The sequence below is a fragment of the Macaca fascicularis genome, chromosome 2 (genome assembly GCF_037993035.2).
Source record: "Macaca fascicularis isolate 582-1 chromosome 2, T2T-MFA8v1.1".
NCBI classification, from domain to species: Eukaryota; Metazoa; Chordata; class Mammalia; order Primates; family Cercopithecidae; genus Macaca; species Macaca fascicularis.
Genome location: NC_088376.1, coordinates 112247309 through 112270141, shown reverse-complemented (window position 1 = coordinate 112270141; position 22833 = coordinate 112247309). Strand labels below are relative to the sequence as shown.

General features: G+C 48.2%; 3 protein-coding genes across 22 annotated transcripts in view; 2 read left to right on the top strand and 1 right to left on the bottom strand.

Moving 5' to 3' along the window:
- The window catches only part of USP4 (ubiquitin specific peptidase 4), a 67578-nt gene extending 66526 nt beyond the window's left edge, over positions 1-1052 (top strand). For all 14 annotated transcript variants that reach the window (XM_074032182.1, XM_074032183.1, XM_074032184.1 and 11 more), the window contains one exon: positions 25-1052. In XM_074032182.1, the coding sequence (XP_073888283.1) occupies positions 25-183 (159 nt within the window). In that variant the 3' untranslated portion in view covers positions 184-1052. The remainder of the gene's footprint in view (positions 1-24) is intronic.
- Positions 1048-9635, top strand: C2H3orf62 (chromosome 2 C3orf62 homolog). Of its 3 annotated transcripts, XM_015445905.4 has the most exons (4): positions 1048-1192; positions 1647-2061; positions 3750-3841; positions 6668-9635. In XM_015445905.4, exons 2-4 carry the CDS (start codon positions 1652-1654, stop codon positions 6931-6933), a joined length of 768 nt encoding a protein of 255 aa, XP_015301391.1. In that variant the 5' UTR covers positions 1048-1192; positions 1647-1651; the 3' UTR covers positions 6934-9635. The 3 variants fall into 3 exon arrangements, with proteins under 3 accessions (XP_015301391.1, XP_073888296.1, XP_005547146.1); XM_074032195.1 differs by lacking the exon at positions 1048-1192 and having other exon boundaries at positions 1469-1912; XM_005547089.5 differs by lacking the exon at positions 1048-1192 and having other exon boundaries at positions 1469-2061.
- A 10678-nt stretch (positions 9636-20313) lies between these two features.
- IHO1 (interactor of HORMAD1 1) overlaps positions 20314-22833 on the bottom strand; it is a 63746-nt gene continuing 61226 nt past the window's right edge. For all 5 annotated transcript variants that reach the window (XM_074032191.1, XM_005547091.4, XM_005547096.4 and 2 more), the window contains one exon: positions 20314-22299. In XM_074032191.1, the coding sequence (XP_073888292.1) occupies positions 21136-22299 (1164 nt within the window). In that variant the 3' untranslated portion in view covers positions 20314-21135. The remainder of the gene's footprint in view (positions 22300-22833) is intronic.

Below are 22833 nucleotides of genomic sequence, written 5' to 3'. Positions count from 1 at the left end.
GCCTTTCCCCCTCTTGTATTTTAGACTAAAGCAGCTTATGTGCTATTTTACCAGCGTCGAGATGATGAATTTTATAAGACGCCTTCACTCAGCAGTTCTGGTTCCTCTGATGGAGGGACACGACCAAGCAGCTGTCAGCAGGGCATGGGGGATGATGAGGCTTGCAGCATGGACACCAACTGATGCTGACTCCACGATCCTGCCACCCTGCAGCACCAGCATAATCCCCCAGGAGAACATCTTTGACACTCTGCAGACTGCTAGTGTTCTGTCCAAAAACCAGACAAGGAAATACCCTTCTTTTATGAGCAGAAGGGGGAAAAAAAAAAAAAAAAGACCGTTTACCTAGAAGAAGCTATGTCAAGAGGCTGAATTATTTTTATTTTTAAACAGGTGGTGAGAAATTTCTGTGAAATCTGTGAAGCTGAAAAGGGGGTGGGATGGGGGTACACAATGGAGTATGTCTGATGGATCCCAAAGAATGGAGAGAAACACAGGCGCTGAGTATGGAGCAGCCTGGAGACCCACCCCACCTGCAGGGCTGCCCTGAGCGCCTGGATTTCTGGTTCTGATGCTGATACTAGTCACCCCAAGTAGTCTGCTCACAGTAACCCAAGCCTCAAGTAAACTCCCCTTTCCCTCGCTATGTGCACTGATACGGGTTTATAATTTTTTGAAAGTTACCCACTGAAGCCCATTTCTCCGTTGAGTCATCTTGTAATTTCCAGCTTTCTCCCCGCTAAGGAAATGAAGATATTTAGTGTTGGGGATCCTGGCTTCTCAACCTCCTGTGGAACCCAGCAGTTATGTTACATCCCCTGCTACCCTAGATGAATTAAGACGGTCAAATGCTGCGTGGAACTTTTATTAGATAACACACTTTTTATTAGGTAACACTTAAAGGAAGTCAGTACATAAAACTGCCTGGTGCTGTGTCCCATCCAGTTGTTTCCATGTTGGCTTGAGAACAGAAATCTTTGTGGGAGTTGTCAGCCTGGAAAGGGCTCCAGTTCATGACGATTTAGGGTAGTAATACATTTTGGTGTTACCCAGATGCTTTCTTGAACAGGTTCTTTCCTCATCCCTGCCAAGACTCTTACCGGGACCCGGGTCGAAAGACCCGTCCCCACTCCCACCGAGGGGCCAGCTGCTGCGTGTGGGGCCACAAGGCCTTAAGGAACCGGACATACGGGTCTGGGCTTTTTTGTTTGACCTTTAACCTAATCCGTGGGGGTCTGGGGCCTGCGCGGGGCGCGCGCATGCGATGACCGTTGGCTGGGTAGGCGTCACTGCGCTGCGGGTGAAGACAAGGACGTGGCTGCGACCTGTCGGAGGGCGGGGTGCGGGGTACGGCCGGGCGGCCTGGGAGCCGCGGTGGGGCGAGAGGCAGTAGCTGGGCGGGCCAGGAAGCTGTGGGAAGTGGGGCGGGGCGTCCTTGGGGCTTCTGGCAGATCGCGGGTTCCTCCGCGATAGCCGAGAACCGCCTACTCCAGGAGGAAAGCCCGAGGGTTGTGGGTCCTGCTGTAGCCAGGGCCAAGCTCCGGGAAATCGTGGCCGTTCAGGGGTAGTTTGCAGCCTTATTTGTAACATTATTGTGTTGCCCTGTGCATTTCCAATGCATTACATAAAGACATGGTCGCTTTTAGGAGAAATGTCTGAAAAACTAAGAAGATGCAGAAAGGAACTGACTGCAGCCATTGACCGGGCCTTTGAAGGAGTTAGTTATTCCCAGGAGTGCACAGGCCAGCGGAGGCTGGAACTGAGCGCTGCGCCGCTCTCCTCCTCGCTGCCCGTGCACAGACTCCTCTGCAGAAGACATCCTCTGGCAGCCTGCTCGTCTGCTGTTCCTTTTGCTGCTGTCCCATGTGCTCCTGAGAATGAGAACCCTGCCTTTGCAACAAACCATGCCCCGGTAAATGCAAAACCACATGCTCTGTGCCCCGAGAGAAAACCTCTGACCAGCAAGGAAAATGTATTGATGCATTCCTCCATTTTGGCATCTGAAAGAGAGTCTTGGAGAACTGCAGGAGAGGGGGAAAACTGGAGAAAAGAAAATTTAAGGTGATTCTAATTTTGATAGCTTAACAGCTACAATTAAGGGGATTGTTGTTTTTGAAAAAATTGTTGAAGATCCTAGATTTAGTTCATGACAGTGCTCTTACCTCCTCTTGGCAACTCTGTGACTGCATTTGGGGAGTTCATAGACATTCTTCAGAATCTGGCCTAGGAAACAGTTATATTTTGTGTATATGTTCCAGTTGAGGGGCTAGTTGTCAATCGTTGATGTCAAACCAGTCATGGAAACCACTTTGCAGTACCCAAAGGGGTAGTGGATGTAAAATAACCTGGTGTTTAAAATAACCTTATTTTTTAAGTTGCAGAAACAAAAGTCTTAATTCCATCTTAACTTCTGTGTTTGAATCTGGACACTGGGGCCTTTGATACCCTCCTTTGCCCACATTAGGGAGAGGCTGAATTGAAGTCTGGGCCCTACTTCCTGGCTTATCTTTGCCTCTGCTCCCCACTCTTACCCCAGAGTTTTTTGGACCATCACCAGGTCTCCTCTAGACTTTTTCTTCTCTCAAGTAACTTGAAATTGCCTGGTCCCAGACAGCTTGACTTGGAGAAGGGATGAACATAAGAGATGAAGCTTCAAAGTTCTGCCATCTTGGCTGCTTCATAGGAAGGGAATAAAGAGGCCATTTAATTCATTCAGCTCCACAAAAAATTTTTTTCCTTTCAACTCCACAAATAAATTGGTACTCATAAGCAGTGCAGGCCTTATTGGGTGTGGTGGCACGCCTGTAATCTCAGCACTGGGAGGCTGAGGTGGGTGGCTTGCTTGAGGTCTGGTGAAACCCTGTCTCTACTAAAAACACAAACAGTAGCCGAACGTGGTGGCGCGCATCTATAATCCCAGCTACTCGGGAGGCCGAGGCAGGAGAATTGCTTGAACCCAGGAGGCAGAGATTGCAGTGAGCTGAGATCTTGCCACGGCACCCCAGCCTGGGTAACAGCAAGACTCCATCTAAAAAAAAAAAAAAAATGCTGGGCATAGTGGCTCACGCCTGAATCCCAGCACTTTGGGAGGCTGAGGCGGATGGCTCACCTGAGGTCAGGAGTTTGAGACCAGCCTGGCCAACATGGTGAAACCCGTTTCTACTAAAAATAGAAAAATTAGCTGGGCGTGGTGGTGGCCGCCTGTAATCCCAGCTACTCCAGAGACTGAGGCAGAAGAATCGCTTGAACCCGGGAGGCAGAGGTTGCAGTGAGCTGTGATTGCGCCATTGCACTCCAGCTTGGGGGACAAGAGTGAGACTTCGTCTCAAAAAAATAAAATAAAATAATAAATAAATAAATGAAACAAACAAATGCAGGCTGGGTGAGGTGGCTCATGCCTGTATTCCCAGCACTTTGGGAGACCGAGGTGAGTGGATCGTATGTGCCCAGGAGTTCGAGACCAGCCTGGGCAACATGGCTAAACCCTGTCTCTAAAAAAGAAAAAAAATTAATACAGTCTGATACAGTCATGTGAGTCTGTAATACAGTCATGTGAGTTATTATGGTAAAGCTGTTAGTTTCTCCACTGACGTAGCAATTTCCAATTGTCCTCTAATCAAAGCATAAATGACAAGATCACCAGTAAGTTTTTGTCTTTGAGATTATCTAAAACTGAGTTTCCCTTCAATATTTTCTTGAAAGAGAATCTAATTCCCCACCTTTTCTTCCCCCCAACCTGGGGGCTGCAGGAAAGATATGGAGAGAGATTTGAAGGCTGACTCAAACATGGCACTCAACAATTCTAGCCAAGAGGTCACAAAGGATCTGCTTGAAATGATCGGTGAGTACAGTGGGCCAGTCCATCCTGTCCTTGGGAAGATAGGTCCTTCACATGGGTCTGAGTCAGCAAGTATCTCAGATTTAAGAAACACTCTCAGCCGGGCACAGTGGCTCATGCCTGTAATCCCAGCACTTTGGGAGGCCGAGGCGGGCAAATCACGAGGTCAGGAGTTCAAGACCAGCCTGACCAATATGATGAAACCCCGTCTCTATTAAAAATACAAAAATTGGCTGGGCCCGATGGCTCACACCTGTAACCCCAGCATTTTGGGAGGCCGAGGCAGGCGGATCACGAGGTCAGGAGATTGAGACCATCCTGGCTAACATGGTGAAACCCCATCTCTACTAAAAAATATAAAATATTAGCCGGGCATGGTGGCGGGCTCCTGTAGTCCCAGCTACTTGGGAGGCTGAGGCAGGAGAATGGCGTGAAACCAGGAGGAGGAGCTTGCAGTGAGCCGAGATCGTGCCACTGCACTCCAGCCTGGGCAACAGAGCGAGACTCAGTCTCAAAAAAAAAAAAAAAAAATTAGCTGGGTGTGGTGGTGCACACTTGTAATCCCAGCTACTCGGGAGGCCGAGGCAGGAGAATTGCTTGAACTTGGGAGGCAGAGGTTGCAGTGAACCGAGATCGCACCACTGCACTCCAACCTGGGGGACAGAGTGAGACTCTGTCTCAAAAAGAAAAAAAAAAAGAAACACTCTCTTCTAGTTTGAGTACCATACCAAGATCTGTCTCTTAAATTTTTTTTTAATTAGCTGGTCACAGTGGTGTGTGCCTGTAATCCCAGCTACTAGGGAGGCTGAGGTGGAAGGATCACTTGAGCCCGGGAGTTCAAGCTACTGTACTACAGCCTGGGCAACTGTATGAGATCCCATCTCAGAAAAAAACACCACCACCACTTTTTGCAGGGAGAGACAGAGTTTCATTATATTACTCAAGCTGGAGTGCGTGGCACAATCACAGTTCACTGCAGCCTCAACCTCCCTGGGCTCAGGTGATCTTCCCAGCTCAGCCTCCCAAGTAGCCGTAGTACTATAGTAGTACTACAGGTGCACGCCACCATGATTGGCTAATTTTTGTATTAGAGTTTTGCTATGTTGTCCAGGCTGGTCTCAAACTCCTAGGCTCAGGTGATCCACTTACTGTAGCCTCCCAGTGCTGGGATTATAGGCAAGAGCCATAACGCCTGGCCAAAACACTCTTATCTTTTTATTTGGTAGATTTGTTTTGCTCAGACTCTGCATTGAGTACAGAACTGAATGTTAACAAACCCTGTTCCTTCCCTCATACAATTGATTGTCTTGTGAGGTGATACATCAATCAGGTCATGTCATAAATGTCTAGATACATTGAGTCCCTGAAGGCAAGGGATGGTGGCCACTAGGACATGGTGATTGAGCTTAGATTTTTAGGAAACAGGACATAGGCAAAAAGGAGAGAATAGTTTAGCTGGGGTCGGTAATTAAAGGTTAGGAGAAGGGCTGGGCACAGTGGCTCACACCTTTAATCCTAGCACTTTGGGAGGCAGAGGCGGGCAGATCACTTGAGGTCAGGAGTTCGAGACCAGCCTGGGCAACATGGCGAAACCCCTTCTCTACTAAAAACACAAAAAATTAGCCAGGTGTGGTGGTGCACGCCTGTAATCCCAGCCACTTGGATGGCTGAGGCATGAGAATTGTTTCAACCCAGGAGACAGAGGGCAGAGGTTGCAGTGAGCCGAGATCACACCACTGCCCTCCAGCCTGGGTGACAGAACGAGACTCTGTCTCAAAAAAAAAGAAAAAAAAAGATTAGGAGAACAATTAGAAGTCAAAAGCTTTCCTATAATTCTACCACCCAGAGATAACCACTGTTAATACAGTATAGCATACATCCTGTCAGACTTTTTTTCTACATACAAATCTCTGTGTCTTATATGTGAACTACATGTGCTCTATTTTTTGTCTTGTCTTTTTATTATTATTAGTAGTAGTAGTATTTTTTATAGAGACGAGGTCTTGCTTTGTTACCCAGGCCGGTCTTGAACTCCTGGTCTCAAGTGATACTCCTGACTCCGCCTCCCAAAGTGCTGAGTTTACAGGCACACCATGCCAATGTGCCCTGTTTTTAAAAAACTCATACTACAGCTCCTAGTAAAGGGATGTATAACCTTGGGTGCTACCTGAAGCTGTTGTTTCTGAAGGGTCTCCAGGTTATGAGGGAGGAAAGGGAGGCCTGGTGAGGGTAGGTACTCACCCTGGGCCACAAAGTAAAACCCCTGTCAGCCTGTGAGTCTCCTCCAGTAGCTCCAGGAGGTAAACTGAAGTCATTACTGCCTCTACCCACCATCTCCCTTGGCCTTCACCAACATCAGGGAGCCTTTTTTTGAGACAGGGTCTCACTCTGTTGCCCAGGCTGGTCTCAAACTCCTGGGCACAAGTGATTCTTCTACCTCAGCCTCTCAAGTTGCTGGGATTGCAGGTACACACCACTGCTCCTGGCTGGGCAGCATTTTGATTACCCTAAAGCCCTTGTTTTTTTTTTTCACATTATGTCTTGTCATCCCTGAGAGCCAGGACAGAGAACCATGTACATTTCTATACCCTCACACTTACACCTTTCTGGGGGACTGGCATGTAGTTGGAGTAAAAGCTTGGGCCTGAAAGGAAGGTACCAAACCCACCTTAATTTGGCAGTCTGGCAGCCTGCCTGTCCTGGGGCAGGAATGCCTGCTTTTGCATAATCCCTGACAAATGACAAGCCATTCATGGTTTTTAACTTGCACCTGAAATGTCTTCAGAAACCTTCCACTGAATTGTAAAGCTGAATGTTCTTATTTTTAAGACCATACAAGCATCCGAACTATTGAAGAATTGGCTGGAAAAATAGAATTTGAAAACGAATTGAACCACGTGTGTGGTCATTGCCAAGATTCACCCTTCAAAGAGGAAGCCTGGGCCCTGCTCGTGGACAAGAGCCCTCAGAAGGCCTCAGATGCCGACCCTGGCAGCCTCAAACGGGCTTTTGATGATCATAATATCATTGAGACTGTTCTGGACTTGGAAGAGGACTACAATGTGATGACCTCTTTGAAATACCAAATTGAGTAAGGACAGTTGATCTAAGCTTTGATTCCTTACAGCAGGAGGCTGCCCTTCAGCCTGAGCAGAAGCAGCCACAGTGGCCGTCAGGGGCCACATTTCTCAAAAGATTGGCAGAACCTGAATTACCAGACCCTTTTAAAATCCCAGTTATGTCCCTTTTTAAGCTGTGAGACCAGTTTTCTTGAATTCCATTGCTTTGAAATGTTTCCTATTACTGATTTTTTTTTTTTTTTTTAACTTTCCTTGACATCTCTAATGTGTTTTTTTGATCGATGTTCAATATACCCAGTACCCATGGTAGGTGTGGGTTGTGGGCTTCTGCTGTGTCTCTTGGTGTTCTTTTCCATGGACCCCTAAAAAAGTGCAGGAGTGGCCAGGCACAGTGGCTCACACCTGTAATCCCAGCACTTGGGGAGGCCAAGGCGAGTGGATCACTTGAGGTCAGGAGTTTTGAGACCAGCCTGGCCAACATGGGGACACCCCATCTCCACTAAAAATGCAAAAATAAGCCAGGAGTGGTGGTGTGCACCTGTAGTCCCAGCTACTTGGGAGGCTGAGGCAGGAGAACTGCTTGAACCCAGAGGCAGAGGTTGCAATAAGCCTAGATGGCAACGCTGCACTCCATCCTGGGTGACAGAGCAAGACTCCGTCTCAAAAAAAATAATAATTTAGCTGGGCGTGGTGGTTCATGCCTGTATTTCCATCTACTTGGGTGGGGGCTGAGGCGAAAGGATCACTTGAGGCCAAGAGGCGGAGGTTGCAGTGAGCTGAGATCACGCCACTGCACTCCAGCATAGGTGACAGAGTGAGACCCTCTCTCAAAAGAAAAAAACGGGGAAGAAAGGAAACTGAATCTCAGGGAAGTGCCCACCTCCTGAGCTAATAAGAAGGAAGGAATATGGGGGTGAGGCAGAGCTGACGAAAGGCTGTTTTTTGCTTTGATTGTTTTTAAAGACCAAGTGAAGTATAGTATAAGAAGGGGGGAAAGAGTGGAACAAGGAGTTAGATCCATAACTGTCAGTAGTCAATTGAGGTAACTCACTACCTTTGGACCAGCCAGGGCTGTTTATAAGTGCTAAAGCCTGAACAAACCAAAGAGTTGGGGAGAAAGGCCTAATAGCTGAGTGATTGCTGAACAGACTGTCCTTCAGGCCAGTGACTCTGGCATAGGGCCGGCTGCATAGCCAGCAACACCCCTTACCACAGGTCTAGTGATTCCTCTGGGCTCGAAGGTGGAGGCTACACACCCACTCATAAGCAGAGGTTGGCCTGGCACCTGCTGGCGCCCCAAGAACTATAGTATGGTTAGACCCTGGCCACTTGATTGCATGTGCCTCCCCAGTGGGCGTGCCCTGGTTCCCAACCAGTTGTGGTCACTGTCACTGCCCTGCCTGGGGCAGGAGTAGAGGTTAAGACTAACTAGAGGCTCCTTCCAGGCCGCCTACCACTCAGTCCTTGCAGGAGGTAACACACTCGATAAGCATTCACAGCCTGTGGAGTCAGAGGCCAATTTCTTCTCCCTGAGCAAGAAGAATGGAAGCAAATGAGAAGTGCTCACAGCATGCTTGACTGCCCCTGCTCAGGTGAAGAATAGCCTGTCTGGATGGAGAGATGTCAGGTTACTTGATACTCAGAAAAACAGGTCTCAAAACAGTGCCTTCCAAATAATACATGTGGTTGTGGACACTCTTCTATAGATGAGGTGGAGCTTAATTCCTGTCCTTACCACCATATTCCCACCTCATTACCACCCTTTGAAGGTGAACTAGACTTAATGATTCTTCCCACGATTAAAGTGGGAAAAGGGAAAAGTCACAAATTTATAGGGGGAAAGCCTGGCAGACACCTAACCAAGTGATGTCATATATATGTCATGAGAGGGGTACATCACTTCCCTGGTATTCCTACCAAAAACCAAAATTCCCAGTATATGATCATGAGACAAATACTAGACAAATCCAGATGTGGGGGACATTCTACAGGATACCTGGCCAGAACTCAAGACTGTCGAGATGGCCGGGTGCAGTGGCTCATGCCTATAATCCCCAACACTTTGGGAGGTTGAGGTGGGCAGATCACTTGAGGTCACGAGTTCGAGATCGGCCTGGCCAACATGGCGAAACCCCATCTCTGCTAAAAGTACAAAAATTAGCCAGGCGTCATGGCATGTGCCTTTAGTCATAGCTACACAGGAGGCTGAGGCAGGAGAATTGCTTGAACCCAGGAGGTGGAGGTTGCAGTGAGCCAAGATCGCATCACTGCACTCCAGCCTGGGCAACAAGTGAGACTCCACCTCAAAAAAAAAAAAAAAAAAAAAAACTGTTGAGGTCATGAAAAAGAAAGACTCAAAAACTATCAACAGACTACTAAAGACCAAGAAGACAGAATGGCTAAATGCAACATGGAATCCTGGAGTGCATCCTGGAACAGAAAGAGAACATTATTGGAAAAACTCATAAAACTTGAATAAAAACTAGTGTTTAATGTATTGATGTCAGTTTCTCAGTTTTGACAAATGTATCAGAGTTATGTAACATGTTAACATTAGAGAGGCTGAGTGAAGGATATATATGAAGTATCTTTTCTGTAAATCTAAAGTTATCCCCAAACTTAAAATGCATGTAATTGCACTTTGGATCAAGTGCAGTTGATCTCAAGTTTGTGAAAATGTGTATGAGCTCATGTGCAAAAAAAACTTTTGGGAGTGAGGGTATAGTCTTTTTTTGTCATCTGTATTTTCTAATTTATCTGCAGTGGATATGTATCAATCACTTCTTTAAAGACAAAAGCAGTTTTAAAATCCTCATCTCTAGTCAACTAGCCATGGACATCCTTCACAAAGTACCTGTCCAGACCCAACTTTCAGTTTCTGAAGTGGAGTCTAGGGGCCACAACAGGAGGGCTTGGCAGGACCCTGACACAAGGGCAGTCCTTTTCTGGGGGAGCTAGATCCTCAGGAGCTGGATTCTCTAGGTCTCAGGAGCTTAGTTAGTTCACTGGTTTACTACTGGTCAGGGCCTGGCCCCTCTCAGGTGGGGCTTTGCAGGCGTGGCTGCATTAAATGGGGATCTAGCCGGGCAGGGTGGTTTACGCCTGTAATCCCAGCACTTTGGGAGGCTGAGGTGGGTGGATCACTTTAGGTCAGGAGTTTGAGACCAGCCTGGCCAACATGGTGAAACCCTGTCTCTACTAAAAATACAAAAATTAGCCGGCCTTGTGGCACATGCCTGTAGTCCCAGCTACTTGGGAGGCTGAGGCAGGAGAATCGCTTGAACCCAGGAGGCAGACATTGCAATGAGCTGAGATCGTGCCACTGCACTCCAGCCTGGGTGACACAGTGAGACTCTTGTCTCAAAAAAATTTTTTTAAATGGGGATCTATCTATCCCTAACTCTAGAAGACTTTGAAGTTTATTTATTTTTACCTACCTGGAGTAGAGATGGGAATGAGGGCCCAGCACAGGGTGAGGATGGGGAATGAGGGAGAATACAGACTCTCCCTGGCCAGAGAGACAGGTATGTCTTTGCTTAAGCAAAGCCTTTATGTAAAAATTCAGATTTGCCAAACAGGCAATTCGTCCTGGAATCCTTGAATGTGGAACTTTTCCTCACTGTAAAAATGCAGCTGTACAGTCAAGCAGGTGAGCCCTGAGCCTCTCCATGGCAGTCCCAGATTAGCAGTGAGTGGGCACATAGGCCTCCTCATTTCCCTGGTGACACGATCTGTCTCTGCATCTCTGGCACCCTGAAGTGCCCAAGAAGAACTTCCCGCCTTCGTCATCTGAATCTATGCAGTGGGCAGATATATGCTTATTTGCTCAGAACAGGGTTTAGGGAGCTGTTCTCCAGGGATTTAGTTGGAGGGAGAACAGGTGCCCAGAATTTTAATAAAACTTCCTCAGGTTTGTAAGGAGCTAGGACCAAATCTTTCTCAGGCAGACTTGATAGTTGACCTTGTTCGTGACTGAGAAACTTTAAATGTTTTACATCATTCAGTTCTCTCCCCCACAGTTCATCTTGGCAAGCCAAACAATCACTGAATTGTTTCCATGGAAACACCAAACTGCAATTTGGATTACCAGAATCAAAATAGAAACAAGACAGCTTCAAAAATATAGCTTTGGAACTTGCTAGTTGCAAACTGCAAATTCAAGCCATAGCACAAGGCATATGAGAAGCTGGACCCATCCAACCCTATGACAAAAGGGTTTCCAGGATCTATGGCTGCATCCCACCAGTGTTAATGCCAAAGCCACTAGAAACTAGGGTTGTAAGCCAACTGATGATAAACTTCGTAACAATACTTAAGGGAGGAGCTGGTCTTTAGAAGCTTCTAGAAGGAGAGATTTAAGAGCTGGAGGGGAAGGCTGAGAAGAAAGGGCAGGAATAAGGAGAGAGATAAGTGAATGGCAGAGTGAAGTTCCAGCAGGGAGCACAGAGTCACAGCCGAGGCCTGGGAGAAAAGCAGCAATTCTTTTTTTTTTTCTGAGACAGAGTCTTGGTCTGTCGCCCAGGCTGGAGTGCAGTGGCGTTATCTTGGATCAATGCAACCTCCGCCTCCCAGGTTCAAGGGATTCTTCTGCCTCAGCCTCCTGAGTAGCTGGGATTACAGGTGTGCGCCACCACTCTTGGCTAATTTCTGTGTTTTTAGTAAAGATGGGGGTTCACCATGTTGGTCAGGCTGGTCTTGAACTCCTGACCTTGTGATCCGCCTGCCTCAGCCTTCCAAAGTGCTGGGATTACAGGCGTGAGCCACCGCGTCCGGCCAGCAGTTCTTTCAAAGAGGACATTAAAAAGGGCTGGCTGCAGACTGGAAATGATGACCCGGCCCTCAGTTCATTCCGATTCCTGTGTTCCCCACACTCACAGGCATCACTGCGTGTGTAGTCACATGGATTGGGTTCTAGATTGTGAACTCCTGCCAGTTGAGCTCTGGGAGCACTTACATTAGCACACCTCTGCCTCTGTGAGGCTCAGGCCACCACAATTGGCACTGGGATGTACCTTCTCATCTCTAGGACTCAGGGTTCCCCTTACCCATCTGCCTGCTGTGCCCCTCACTCTTAGGATAGGGGATCTAACTCCTGGCACACCTGCCCTGACTCCTTAGCATTCTCCTGGGCCCACCCCACCACCATCTCTTTCAATCCCATAGATGATTCCAACAGCATCCGGAGACCAGAAGGAAGGAGACAGACAACCTGGGGGCCTATATCCCTCACCTTTTCACTCAGGAATGCAGTGATAGAGTAACACCATTCTGCCAACTGGTGAAACTGTGAGTTGTCAATGTTCAAAGGTCAATGGAGATTTGTAAAAGGGGCCTAGCTCAGGCCAATCTCCCCCCTGAAATGGCTAGACCAGGGGCTCACCGCAGGAGAATGGCGTGAACCCAGGAGGCGGAGATCACGCCACTGCACTCCAGCCTGGGCAACAGAGCAAGATTCCGTCTCAAAAAAAAAAAAGAGACTTTGTCGCGCCCAGGCTAGAGTGCAGTGGCAAGATCTTGGCTCACTGCAACCTCTGTCTCCTGGGTTCAACCAGTTCTCCTGCCTGAGCCTCCCGAGTAGCTGGGATTACAGGCGCCCGTTACTACGCCCGGCTAATTTTTGTATTTTTAGTAGAGATGGGGTTTCACCATGTTGGCCAGGCTGGTTTTGAACTCCTGATATCAAGTGATCTGCCCTCCTTGGCTTCCCAAAGTGCTGGGATTACAGGCGTGAGCCACTGTGCCCAGCCCAAAATGGTACTTTTTTTTTTTTTTTTGGAGATGGAGTCTCACTCGGCGTCCCAAAGTGCTAGTACTATAGGCATGGGCCACTGTGCCCAGCTTCAGAGTGGTACTTCTGATTGAGCCACAAGATGTTTTAATGTGGTAGCAAAGACCAATGAGTCATGCAAACTGTGGGAGGCCTTGGGAAGCCAATACACCTGATTATAGATGATTATTGAACAGGCTCTGGGCCAGGTGCAGTGGCTCAAGCCTATAATCCCAGTACTTTGGGAGCCCAAAGCGGGAGGATCACTTGAGCCCAGCAGTTTGAGATCAGTCTGGGAAACAGGGAGACACCATCTCTATTTTTAAATTTTGTGTGCGTGTGTGTGTGGCAGGGTCTCACTCTTTCACCCAGGCTGAAGTGCAGTGGTGTGATGTCGGCTCACTGCAACCTCCGCTTCCCAGGTTGAAGGGATTTTCCTGCCTCAGCCTCCCAAGTAGCTGTGATTACAGGCTCCTGCCACCACACTCGGCTAATTTTATGTTTTTTGTAAAGATGAAGTTTTGCCATGTTGGCCAGGCTGATCTGGAACTCCTGACCTCAAGCGATCCACCTGCCTTGGCCTCCCAAAATACTGGGATTACAGGTGTGAGCAACCATGCCCAGCCTATATTTAATTTTTTTTTTTTTTTTTTTTGAGACGGAGTTTTGCTCTTGTTGCTCAGGCTAGAGTGCAATAGTGCGATCTCTGCTCACTACAAATTCCACCTCCCAGATTCAAGTGATTCTCCTGCCTCAGCCTCCCGAGTAGCTGGGATTACAGGCAGCTACCACCACACCTGGCTAATTTTTTGTATTCTTAGTAGAGAGAGGGTTTCTCCATGTTGGTCAGGCTGGTCTCAAACTCTCGACCTCAGGCAATCTGCCCACCTCAACCTCCCAAAGTGCTGGGATTACAGGCATGAGCCACCGCGCCCGGCCCTTTTTAAAAAGTTTTTTATAAAAAAAAATTAGGCCAGGCGTGGTGGCTCAAGCCTGTAATCCCAGCACTTTGGGAATCTTGCATGATACCACTACACCAGCGGCGCCGTCAATCCCAGCACTTTGGGAGGCCGAGATGGGTGGATCATGAGGTCAGGAGATCGAGACCATCCTGGCTAACATGGTGAAACCCCGTCTCTACTAAAAAATACAAAAAAACTAGCCAGGCGAGATGGTGGGCGCCTGTAGTCCCAGCTACTCGGGAGGCTGAGGCAGGAGAATGAAGTGAACCCAGGAGGCGGAGCTTGCAGTGAGCCAAGATCAGGCCACTGCACTCTAGCCTGGGTGACAGAGCGAGACTCCATCTCAAAAAAAAAAAAAAAAAAATTAAAGGCTGGGTGCAGTGGCTCACACCTGTAATCCCAGCACTTTGGGAGGCCGAGGCAGGTGGATCGTGAGGTCAGGCGTTCAAGACCAGCCTGGCCAAGAAGGTGAAACTCCATCTCTACTAAAAACAAAATTAACCGGGCATGGTGACAGGCACCTATAATCCCAGCTACTTGGGAGGCTGAGGCAGAAAATTTCTTGAACCCAGGAGGCAGAGGTTGCGGTGAGCTGAGATTGCGCCATTGCACTCCAGCCTGGGCGATGAGCAAGGCTCTGTCTCAGAAAAAAAAAAGAAAAAAAAAAGAAAAAGAAAAAGGCTCTGTCATCCAGAAACAATCTGAGGCTCATATTATTTGCATTCTTCTTGGAATGTGTGGGAGAACATTAATATTTTAGGTTCCAACTAAATATCTAGAGGGAACAAAGATTTACTCAGGAAATCTATTTGACAATGGATCCCAGCCGTAGTGGGGAAGGACTCTGTGTTCTAGACTGTCTGGAAAATGCCTGATTTGACAAAGAGTTTTGGCGTCAGGCCTGGCATAAACTCGGCTCATGCCTGTAATCCCAGCACTTTGAGAGGCTGAGTAGGACCGATCACTTGAACCCAGGGGTTCAAGACCAGCCTGGGCAACATGGTGAAACCCCATCCCTACAAAAAATATAAAAATTAGCCGGGTGTGGCCAGGCCCAATGGCTCACGCCTGTAATCCCAGCACTTTGTAAGGCTGAGGCAAGCAGATCACTGGAGGTCAGTTTAGTTTGAGACCAGTGTGGCCCATAGGGCAAAACCCTGCCTTTACTAAAAATGCAAAAGTTAGCTGGGTTGTGGTGATGGGTGCCTATAATCCCAGCTACTCTGGAGGCTAAGAAAATGGCTTGAGTCCAGGAGGTCGAGGCTGCAGTGAGCTGAGAGCGCACCACTACACTCCAGCCTGGGTGACAAAGTGAGACTCTGTCTCAAAAAAAAAAAAAAAAAAAAAAGTCAAAACTAACTTCTAGGAAGCAACTATCCTTTTTTAAAATAGAGGCAGAGTCAGGCCTGGCATGGTGGCTCACGCCTGTAGTCCCAGCACTTTGGGAGGCCAAGGCGGGCAGATCATGAGATCAGGAGTTCGAGACCAGCCTGGCCAACGTGATGAAACCCCATCTCTACTAAAAATACCACAATTAGCTGGGTGTGGTGACAGGCGCCTGTAATCCCAGCTACTCAGGAGGCTGAGGCAAGAGAATCATTTGAACCTGGGAGGCAGAGGTTGTAGTGAGCCGAGATTGCACCATTGCACTCCAGCCTGGGCAACAAGCGTGAAACTCTGTCTCAAAAAAAAAAAAAAAAAGAAAAAAGAGGCAGAGTCTCACTGTGTTGCTGAGGCTGGTCCCAAACTCTTGGACTAAAGAGATTCTCCCTCTTCTGCCTCCTAAATGCTGGGATTACAGGTATGAACCATCGTGCCAGGCTGCAACTATCTTTTTTGAGAGCAGACAGGCTGTTTTCTGGGCACTTTGGGTGAGAGGAGTTGCTGGGAACTGATCTGGGAGAGAAAGCACCTTGACAGGAGCCCTTTGGAGCTTCTGAGGCAAAACATGAAAAGGAGAAATTGGCCGGGCGCGGTGGCTCAAGCCTGTAATCCCAGCACTTTGGGAGGCCGAGACGGGCGGATCACGAAGTCAGGAGATGGAGACCATCCTGGCTAACACGGTGAAACCCCGTCTCTACTAAAAAATACAAAAAACTAGCCGGGCGAGATGGCGAGTGCCTGTAGTCCCAGCTACTCGGGAGGCTGAGGCAGGAGAATGGCGTGAACCCGGGAGGCAGAGCTTGCAGTGAGCTGAGATCCGGCCACTGCACTCCAGCCTGGGCGACAGAGCGAGACTCTGTCTCAAAAAAAAAAAAAAAAAAGAAAAGGAGAAATTGGCTGAGCACGATGGCTCATGCCTATAATCCCAGCATTTTGGAAATCGAGGTGAGCAGATCACCTGAGGTCAGGAGTTCAAGACCAGCCTGGCCAACATAGTGAAGCCCCATCTCTATTAAAAGTACAAAAATTAGCTGGTGTGGTGGCGGGCGCTGTAATCCCAGCTACTCTGGTGGCTGAGGCAGGAGAATCGCTTGAACCCGGGAGGCGGAGATTGCAGTGAGCTGAGGTTGCACCATTGCACTCCAGTCTGGGCCACAAGAGCGAAACACCATCTCAAATAATACATAGATAGATAGATAGATAGATAGATAGATAGATAGATAGATAGATAACTTGTGAATGTCAAGAAAATTAGGTACTGCAATCAGCTTCATTTCCATCCTTGGGCTGTAGCTGGAGTTGTATCAGAGGGAGAAGCCCCTGGTGGCTTTTTGTTTGTTTTGTTTTTTTGAGACAGTCTCGCACTATCGCCTAGGCTGTAATGCAGTGGTGTGATCCCGTCTCACTGCAACTTCTGCCTCCCGGGTTCAAGCGATTTTCCTGTCCCAGTCTTCCAAGTACCTGGGATTACAGCACCTGCCACCATGCCCAGCTAATTTTTTGTATTTTTAGTAGAGATGAGGTTTCACCATGTTGGCTAGGCTGGTCTCGAACTCCTGACCTCGTGATTCACCTGCCTCAGCCTCCCAAAGTGCTGAGATTACAGGCATGAGGCACCGCGCCCAGCCCTGTGTGGCTTTTTAGGCCCCAGGACCATAGGCTTCCCACCACATCTGCCCCTGGGTAGCCACATACGGTTCCAGGAACATCTAAAGAGCCAAAGATATTGATTTCCTAGGGACATGCTTGGATGCTTGGGCCGTGACACCCTTGCCAAACCTGGCAGGAACATAGTAGTTAATTTTTTTTTTTTTTTTTTTTTTTGAGACGGAGTCTCCCTCTGTCGCCTAGGCTGGAGTGCAGTGGTATGATCTCAGCTCACTGCAACCTCCCCCTCCTGGGTTCATGCCATTCTCCCGCCCCAGCCTCCCGAGTAGCTGGGACTACAGGCACCCGCCACCATGCCCGGCTAGTTTTTTGTATTTTTAGTACAGATGGGGTTTCCCCGTGTTAGCCAGGATGGTCTTGATCTCCTGACCTCGTGATCCGCCCACCTCGGCCTCCCAAAGTGCTGGGATTACAGGCGTGAGTCACTGCACCCGGCCTAATTTTTTTTTTTAAACCTTAGGAATAAATTAAGAAACGGTATCTTTTTCTGATGATCCCCAGAGACAGGAAGTGTAATTTTAATTAACCCAGTCTTATTAGGAGATAAGTTTACTCTTCATTCTACAAAGACACTTAACTCATGGAACACTGAGTCACTCTGACCCTTGACTTCATTACACAAAATGAAATACTTCTGAAGAAATACAGAATTTCTTAACTCGTAGCAGGATCAAAGAACAAAGGGTCCTGCTTTCGCATTTCAAAGTTGGACACAGTTCTCAAAAAGGCCACAAATACTTATGGAGTCTCAACTCTAAATTAAAATGACTAATCATTAAACTGTTCAACTTAGAGTAATAAAAGATGTCTAGATACAGACCCCTCTGGCCTATAGTCAGTCTGGGAAGGGTTAGAAAGAACCAACCCTTTGTGTGGCTGGGCTCCTTCCATATCTTCCTGGCACAAGCAATGAAACCCAGCAGGGAAAGCAGTGGAGCTGGCAGAAGGCAGAGTGAGAAGACACCCAGTGAGGACTGAAGGGAGAGGAGAGGCCAGGGCAGCCTCAGGTACAGCTCATACCTTAACTTCCTTGGCCTCAGAGAGGGTTGCTGTGATTGCCCGTGGCTCCCTACAGGCCACAGGAGGCCCTTGGTCTGGAAATGAGAGTGAGAGCAGTTTAGGCTGGTGTCTGGCAGCCCTGCCATAGGTGTTCCAGGAAAATTCAACTCCTCCATAATGAGATTTTGATGGGACACACATCCCTGAAAATAATGTAAAAAATAAGAAACAAGAACCATTGCTTTCTACAGTGGTCCACTCAGCGGCCCCAATGTTATTTACTGTACTGGCTTGGAAATGGGCAAATTCTGGAAACTATCCTAACCCATGAGGATTTTCCCCTTCATATAATACAGGAAAGGGAAAAACCAGTTTGAATGGGTTATGTTTATTCAAAATCATCTTTGTGAGAGCCTTAGGAACTAAAAAGATGGTATCTGATTTTCATGTTTTTTTTTTTTTTTTTTTGAGACAGAGTCTCACTCTGTCACCCAGGCCTGAGTGCAGTGGCATGATCTCGGCTCACTGCAACATTTAACTCCCGGGTTCAAGTGATTCTTCTGCCTCCGCCTCCAGAATAGCTGGGACTACAGGTACGTGCCACCATGCCCAGCTAATTTTTGTATTTATTTATTTATGTTTTTTGAGACGGAGTCTCGCTCTGTCGCCCAGGCTGGAGTGCAGTGGCACAATCTTGGCTCACTGCAAGCTCCGCCTCCCGGGTTCATGCCATTCTCCTGCCTCAGCCTCCTGAGTAGCTGGGACTACAGGCACCCGCCACCATGCCCGGCTAATTTTTTTGTATTTTTAGTAGACACGGGGTTTCACCGTGTTAACCAAGATGGTCTCGATCTCCTGATCTCGTGATCTGCCTGCCTCGGCCTCCCCAAGTGCTGGGATTACAGGCGTGAGCCACCGCACCCGGCCTAATTTTTGTATTTTTAGTAGAGGTGGGGTGTCACCATATTGGCCAGGCTAGTCTCGAACTCCTGACCTCGTGATCCACCCGCTTCAACCTCCCAAAGTGCTGGGATTACAGGTGGGCGCCCTGATTTTCTTTCTTTTTTTTTTATTTTTTTTTGTTTTTTTTTGTTTTTTTTGAGATGGAGTCTCGCTCTGTCGCCCAGGCTGGAGTGCGGTGGCGCAATCTCCACTCACTGCAAGCTCCGCCTCCTGGGTTCAGGCCATTCTCCTGCCTCAGCCTCCCGTGTGGCTGGGACTACAGGCGCCCGCCACCGCGCCCGGCTAATTTTTTTTGTATTTTTAGTAGAGACGGGGTTTCTTTCCTCCTTTCTTTTGAGATGGAGTCTCCCTTGCTCTGTTGCCCAGGATGGAGTGCAGCAGCGCGATCTAGGCCCACTGCAAACTCCTCCTCCCCCTCCCGGGTTCTTGCCATTCTCCTGCCTCAGCCTCCTGGGTAGCTGGGACTACAGGCACCTGCCACCACGCCTGGCTAATTTTTTTATTTTTTATTTTTGTATTTTTAGTAGAGACAGGGTGTCACTGTGTTAGCCAGGATGGTCTCGATCTTCTGACCTCGTGATCCACCCGCCTCGGCCTCCCAAAGTGCTGGGATTACAGGCGTAAGCCACCACTCCTGGTCCCTGATTTTTCATTTTTAAGAGACAGGGTCTTGGTCTGTCACTCAGAGGGGAGGTACAGTGGCACAATCATAGCTCACTGTAACCTCAAACTCCTGGGCTCAAGTGATCCTCCCATCTCAGCCTTCCAAGTAGCTGAGACCACAGGTGCATGCTGCCACGTCCGGCTAATTTGTTTTTGTTTGTTTGTTTGTTTTTGTTTTGTAGAGATGAGGTCTCACAGGCTGGGCGCAGTGGCTCACGTCTGTAATCCCAGCACTTTGGGAGGCTGAAGCGGGCGGATCACCTGAGGTTGGGAGTTCAAGACCAGCCTGACAAATACAGAGAAACTCCATCTCTACTAAATATACAAAATTAGCCGGGCGTGGTGGTGCATGCCTGTAATCCCAGCTACTCGAGAGGCTGAGGCAGGAGAATCGTTTGAACCCGGGAGGTGGAGGTTGCAGTGAGCCAAGATTGCGCCATTGCACTCCAGCATGGGTAACGAGAGTGAAACTCCTTCTTAAAAAAAAAAAAAAAGAGATGGGGTCTCACCACGTTGTCCAGGTTAGTCTTGAGCTCCTGGCCTCAAGCAATCCTGCCTCAGCCTACCCAAGTGCTAGGATTACAAGTGTGAACCACTGTGCCTGGCTTCTATTTCATTTCATAAGTAAACTTAAAAAATTAAACTAGGATATCAGTTTGATAAACTTGAAAGGAAAAATAGGCCAGGCGCAGTGGCTCAAGCCTGTAATCTCAGCATTTTGTGAGGCTGAGGCAGGCGGATCATGAGGTCAGGAGTTCGAGACCAGCCTGGCCAATGTGGTTAAACCCCGTCTCTACTACTAGCAATACAAAAATTAGCTGGGTATGGTGGTGGGTGCCTGTAATCCCAGCTACTCGGGAGGCTGAGGCAGGAGAATTGCTTGAACCTGGGAGGCAGAGGTTGCAGTGAACTGAGATCACACCACTGCACTCTAGCCTAGGTGACAGAGCAATACTCCATCTCAGGGGGGAAAAAAAAAGAAAAAAAATATACGCTTTTAAATGTTTTATTTCTGATAACAAAAAATACGTATGTGTTGCAAAAATTCAAAAAACTTCAGCAAGATATAAATGGAAAGCCAAAGTCCCATATAAGCCCACTGCTCTTCAGAAATAATACAAGGTCTACAATATTATTAGTTTTAAGAAAGTGCTTGAAAAACAGGACAAGGGAAAAAGCAGCCAGGAAGAAAAATGGCTTGTGGGCAGTGATGCTCTGGACATTTGCTAGTGCATGTCACCTCTTTCACTGTCAGGCTTATCATTTTCTCTGTTCACAAGAAGATTTAGGGTGTCCTGTAATATGTCTACTGATCAAAAAATGCAAATACTCTGACAGCATAAGTGGCTAAAAATAAGAAAGAAAAAAATCCTGAGGCCTGAAAATGTATTGGTCAGGTGTAGGGAATATTTTAAAGACCCAAAAGTGTTGTTTGGAGTCATGCTGCCACAGCAAGTTTTATGAGAGCCCTTCTGCTACACAGTATTCCATAAGGAGGCCTGCCCGCCTTTCGCCAAGTACAGGCACCCAGGGGCTCCAGATGCACCACAACCAAGCTGCTGCCTCATCTCTCATCACCACCATTTTCACATTTCATTCCAACAAATAAGGATGCACTTAATCCTTGTCATGGGCAGCACCTGGTACCCAGAGTGCTGGACCTTCCCTCCCCTCGTGCCCATTGACCCCACCTCAGCAGGGCCTCTGACCCTAGGGTATTTGGCAGGCTTCAGGGACTTTCTGCTCTTGGCCAGCCCAAATGTCCTGCAATTTGTCTTTCTAGCTGAGACCAATAAATTAACTGTGGGCTGGTCAGAAGCCATCATCATCACTGCTATCAAAACCCAGGTCATAGAGCAAATTCTTTCCTGCCTCCTTGCATAGAGGGGTCTCTGAACATCCAAGATTGAGGTCACTGAACCAGCTCATCTGGTGGTCCCCCTGGGAACTGCTGGAAAGTAGCCTGTTGTCTTGGGAAGAGCATCTGCTGAACTGCAAGAGTCTTCCCTGCACTGCCCTTGCTGTCTTATTGGGCATGACTGTTCCTCCCAGAATAGGGAAGACTGGTTTTCTGGGGCTCCTGGGATACTGCAGATGCAGAGGCTGAGCATGGGGTTCCTGCTGCCCCAGGAAGGGCCTTTGTGGGACAGAAATTGCAGGCTGAGGACTCTGATATTTGGAATTGAATTTAGAGGTCTGGTTTGGGATTTGTTTCTGCTTCCTGGCTAGGAGCCTGCCTCTGTGGGCCCTGTGGGCCTTCCTGGGCTGCTGCTTCTTGTCTTTCCCCTGCATTTCTTCAGTCCCATCTTTCTGTTTAGTCACCAAATGTTCACGTGGGTCACACAAAAACATACTTTGGGCTTGATATTTTTGGCAGGCATTCTTAATGCTGGTTGAAAAGTTGTTTATCTCCAGTGATGTGAGCTGTGAGGCTCCTTGGGAAACCAGGTCCCTATCACTAGGAATCTTATGGCCTTGGATGCTGGAACCACAGTTCTTGGCATCTGTTTTAGTAACAGCCCAGTTCTTGCAGTTAGTCTGCACTGCCTTGTCCTTTACATGCCTATTTCTTTCATGGGACCCAAATGCTGGCAGTGCAGCCTCTTCTTGGAGAGCATCATTCTTTGCTCCTTCACCCCAGACACCAAATTCTCCAGGCTGTAGGGAACCCATACCAGGATTCCATGCAGCAGGGAGGGCCTGGGCCTGCCATAAAACTGGCTTCTCAAAGGTGTATTTTTCCTGCCCGGTGAGATTGAGGCTCTGGGCCAAAGGTGGCGACGTCTGAGAAGCGCTGTCTTTTACATGCCCAGGTACTGGAGGCACTGAGATCAATCTCTTCAGCTCTGCTAGGACACTGGGCACATTCAGCTGGCCTAGCTGCTCACACAGCTGCTGGAATTCCTGACTCTGTTGAGCAACTAAAACTTCAAGGTGCTTCAGGTTGGACTTCATTTCTATAAACTCTGCTTGTCTCTGGGGAGAGAGGCAGTGAGAAAGACAGTGATGGACAGTGCAAGTCAGAAAGCACAATAAACATGAGAACAGACCACTGGATGTGACCGCAGAACCACGGCTTGCTCCCTGTAGGGAACCTCCCAGGGTAAGCAAAACGACACTCTGGAATTGAACCCCTGGGGCCCACATCATGTCAAGGAACCTTGGGAAAGGAAGCTAGCCTATATGCTGGCCCCTTTCCAAGTGGCCTGTGCTGGCCTCTGGTCTTAGCTGAAAATTTGCAACTTTAAAGGTTTCTCAGCCGGGTACGGTGGCTCACGCCTGCAATCCCCAGCACTTTGGGAGGCTGAGGCAGGTGGATCATGAGGTCAAGAGATTGAGACCATCCCGGCCAACATGGTGAAAAACCCCATCTCTACTAAAAATACAAAAATTAGCCAGGTGTGGTGGTGCGCACCTATAAGTCCTAGCTACTCGGGAGGCTGAGGCAGGAGAATCGCTTGAACACGGGAGGTGGAAGTTGCAGTGAGCCAAGATCGTGCCACTGCACGA

Coding starts and splice junctions, on each gene's coding strand:
- C2H3orf62 (XM_005547089.5), top strand. CDS start 1,616: ATGCATTACATAAAGACATGGTCGCTTTTAGGAGAAATGTCTGAAAAA. Junction 2,062..3,749: donor TGGAGAAAAGAAAATTTAAG/GTGATTCTAATT, acceptor TGGGGGCTGCAG/GAAAGATATGGAGAGAGATT. Junction 3,842..6,667: donor GGATCTGCTTGAAATGATCG/GTGAGTACAGTG, acceptor CTTATTTTTAAG/ACCATACAAGCATCCGAACT.